The 3,758-nt window shown below is 43.0% G+C and overlaps 1 protein-coding gene across 1 annotated transcript; it reads right to left on the bottom strand.

Moving 5' to 3' along the window:
- Positions 1-578: 578 nt before the first annotated feature.
- LOC129602427 (uncharacterized) lies at positions 579-3,261 on the bottom strand. Its single transcript, XM_055501440.1, has 2 exons — positions 2,565-3,261; positions 579-1,040 (listed from the first exon to the last, which is right to left on the bottom strand). The coding sequence occupies exons 1-2, from the start codon at positions 3,115-3,117 to the stop codon at positions 724-726; spliced, it is 870 nt and encodes a 289-aa protein (XP_055357415.1). The 5' UTR covers positions 3,118-3,261; the 3' UTR covers positions 579-723.
- Between the last annotated feature and the right edge of the window lie 497 nt (positions 3,262-3,758).

Genomic DNA, 3,758 nt, shown 5'->3' with positions numbered 1-3,758 from the left:
TGCAGGCCCCGGCTAACGCTGAATTTCCCGGTTTGCCACCAAATGTGTTGCCACTTGCTGAAGTGCCGATTGTCCGCGATGCCCGCGACCGTTCTCCGGCTGATCGCCCACGTGCGCCGTCTGCACCTTCCGGTCCTGTTGGGTCTGCTGAGCATAATTTTGTGCCCGGTTATTTGGCCCAGCAGCAGCAGCGTGAATTGGATGCTGATCGTCGACGACAGATGGCTGCTGATGTTTCTCGCCGTTTGGATGCCGCTGCAGCGTCTGGTTCGGGCATAACGGGTTTGTTTTCATTGGCTCCTAGTGCTGGCAAGTAACCTTGACTCACCTTTGCCATTGACCTTGTCTGCTTTCTTGGATCTCATATTGTTACTGGCGTTGTTGTGCCAAAGCTACTTTCACCTTCGTTTTGCTGTTGTTCCTTTACTGGTTTAAATTTCCTCTTTTGTACTAGTAACTGGTGCTCATGCTCCTGAGATTATTCTGGTTAGCTTGTTTGTTGTTGTTGACCTTGTTATTGTGATGTAATCTGGATTCGAGAATTCGTAAGAATACCAGTCAGATAATTCATTGCTCCGTTTCGCTTCCTCTGTACATACAATGCGTAATAATTCGATTACTAAACAAGCCATATTCAACTTTAAGTTTTTAAGTCATCGCTAATAAAGCTTTATGCCGTATTCTGTATATACAAAATACCATCTAAACTCAAACGGCACAGTATTAGTAACTCGTAATCAGCTCTCCTGGATCCTTGGACTTCGCCCTGCCAAACCCGTGGACTTCCGGATGCCTCTTCGCCAAGGATTCCACACATTCACTCATTCGGAATCGCGGCGTACAGTCACATTGGGCATCGGATGGACACGTGGATTGTGCGGTGGATCGGGATCGGGATGGATGCAAGTGCACAATCGCACTGGGATGTTTCGGGATGGATTGTTTATTTTGGCACGGCCAAGCATCGTTCGTAAGGGTGACGTATGGGAGTAGGATCACACGCCGGAGTACGTACTGGATGCTGACTGTCCGCCTTCCACCTGTAACACAACGGATAATCTAGTCAATCTCTTCTGTGATTTGCTGTTCTCTTTTACTAGCGATGTAAATGATGTCATAACGCGAAGTCTATATAAGTTCTTGTGAGGCCTAATATCGGAATCAGTAGTCTGAGATTTACTTCTGAGACTGCTTCCTAATTACAATTTCCTAGCGTTGTGAACTGTGATGTGAATTGGATAAAGAGACAGCAATACTTGTTCCTTCTGGTGTACATGATCGCTCCCGGATTATTGCATAGAATACAGGTTTGCTCGTGACACAATCGTCCTAGCTCTTACCGATCCTCACAGGACTTACGACCGGAAGTTGTGGTTAGTGTGTTCCTGAGGGATTCCTGTTCTTTCGTGTTCCTGAATCGTTCGTCTTATTTCCACCATAGTTCTTCTGTTACAGCTTGAGAGTATGAGTGCCTACCGATTGAGCATTACAGGCGTGGAAGAGTAAAGATTGTTCATGGAGCCTTAACCGGCGTGAACGCTTATACACGACATGGTAAATCTTGTTCCTCTCGGCACCGACTGCGGGCGTGGCACAGTTGAACTCGCGTAGTAATCTGACAAGTGAGAAGAAGGGCGTATTAACCGAGAAGAAATTGGAAAGAAAATGTTGTAAGACACTGGAGAATGGAGAATCTGCCTAACCAAATACACAAAAAATATTCCATTGCTAATTGGCCGCCTATGCGCATACTGTCCCAGATAGAGTTTATCTGGCGTGTGTAAGGTTACCAATGTGACCTTGCAAAAATGTGTATCAATCTATCCAAAAAAGTAGATGGTGCCATGTGCAATGCGATCGCCGTACTAATTTTCGTTATCATAGTAGGGCAAATATCTCCAGGTAAAAAACTAGCATTGTTTTCGCTTAATCAATAACTGGCCTTGAATCGGCCTTTGATTCCTTTACGTGCCCAGTATTACCGCTTCAGCTACTGCAAGTGTGGAATCCTTTGTTTTCTGTTACAGTGGTGCTCAAACAAGGCGAGAATCTGCTGGAACTCAATCATTTGTACGGTTGTACCTACATCCTTGACATTTACGACATTTACAAAGCAAGAAAACAAAAATATATTATTATTTCCAGGCAGAAGTTTGCAACCGTAACCGGTTTATAGTTAACACTATGTGGTTCTCCTGATTGTTCTATTTACCACTCTGGTTCGGTAAAACCAGTCGTCAAGCAATTCGTTATACCAACCAGCTGATTTAATATTGCGACAAATACTGACCGTATTTGTCGTATTTGTACGTTCAACTTGTGCATATTGTCGCCAGCAAGCAATTTGAACAGCTTTATTACTGCTTTATGGAGACATTTCCTCATGAGCGTTCCTGTTCGTTAATTATCAGGCAAGCTCACTGGCTGCACGAGTGGGGCTAATGAAAATGTAAATCAACAACAGTGACTTACTAAGTAGCCTGTAGGCATTGTTGCCTAAACACATTACACAGTAAGTAGTCATTTTAACAAATACGGTAAAACCGTTTCAGTAAACCACTGACCGTACGATATCTTTCCAACTGAATCCATAGAAATGAAGCTTGGTGAACCAGGACGCTTAGTTGACCAAATAGCCGGAGTGTCGAATTCCATTTTTTGGCTTTTCGCCATTGCTTCTTCCTTTACTGAACGCACTTTCACACTTAGGGAAATTCGTTTAGCTACTCCATCCGGATAATGATTTGCTCGACCACAGGAGTAACTGCCGCTGTGTACTGCCGGAATCGCGTGTACAACATGCAAGAAATTTTCACCAGTTGTGCTATTCCACTTTGTGCTCACATTAAGCGCCAGATACTCCTGTAGATTCGATTGCCGCCATAGGCTCAGTTCCTTTCCATGTATATACCATTGTACCGGGTCTTCAAAGCTGCGAGTGGTCAACGTAAAGGAATCCCCTTCCCGAACAAATATTTCCGCTATCTTGTTGTCCTGGATTTCTGCTTCAAATTGGCGGTCTAGCTCCTGGCCTTCCGCAGCTGTGGTAATCATCGCAAGGCATATAATCCATACCGGTGTATGGATTTGCCTGGATAATAGGAAAGCAATATCCATTTTTGGGATAATAGTCAGCGATTTTTTATGGATTCGCCAAATTTACCGCGCAGTGTGCAACGAAAGGTGACGAGCATTTTAGCGGCTTTTGTAAACCGATGGTAATTTCTCAAACAAATAGTACATCGCAGTTGAAGCAAAGCAGGGTTTGCAAATCTGCAACTAACGGAGTAGCGGTTTTGGCATTTGGTGGAAGCACTGTACTTATTATGTACGTATCTTTAGTCCACACTAGAACGGTTGCGGACTTTAGTACAGTATGTGTAAAGTTATCGAGTTGTATAGTACCTAGCGACCCGATCAACCGCAAACTATTTGCATAATTGTTAACAAAGTAAACAAAAGTTTCAGAAACGGTACTTTAAACTACCTGTTTTCCAGTACTGTCTTTGCTTTTAGAGCTGTCTTTTAGGTATCTCCGCTGTCTATCCTATTGCATAGTTTCCTAATGCTGATACCAACTTACGTACTACTTCTCAGCTATGTATTTAGAACCTACCATACGGTACACACGATATTCATATCATCATAATATTACTATTAATATTACTGATACTACTTTTGTATGTGGAACACACCATAGAATTTGATGCTTACACCTATCATCGTTAATTAGTATAATTATTGGTAATAATTATTAT

The sequence above is a fragment of the Paramacrobiotus metropolitanus genome, unplaced genomic scaffold, assembly GCF_019649055.1.
Source record: "Paramacrobiotus metropolitanus isolate TYO unplaced genomic scaffold, Prichtersi_v1.0 Parri_scaffold0000456, whole genome shotgun sequence".
In the NCBI taxonomy this organism is placed as follows: domain Eukaryota; kingdom Metazoa; phylum Tardigrada; class Eutardigrada; order Parachela; family Macrobiotidae; genus Paramacrobiotus; species Paramacrobiotus metropolitanus.
The sequence above is the reverse complement of the archived record's forward strand: the minus strand, read 5'-3'. Positions and strand labels throughout refer to the sequence as shown.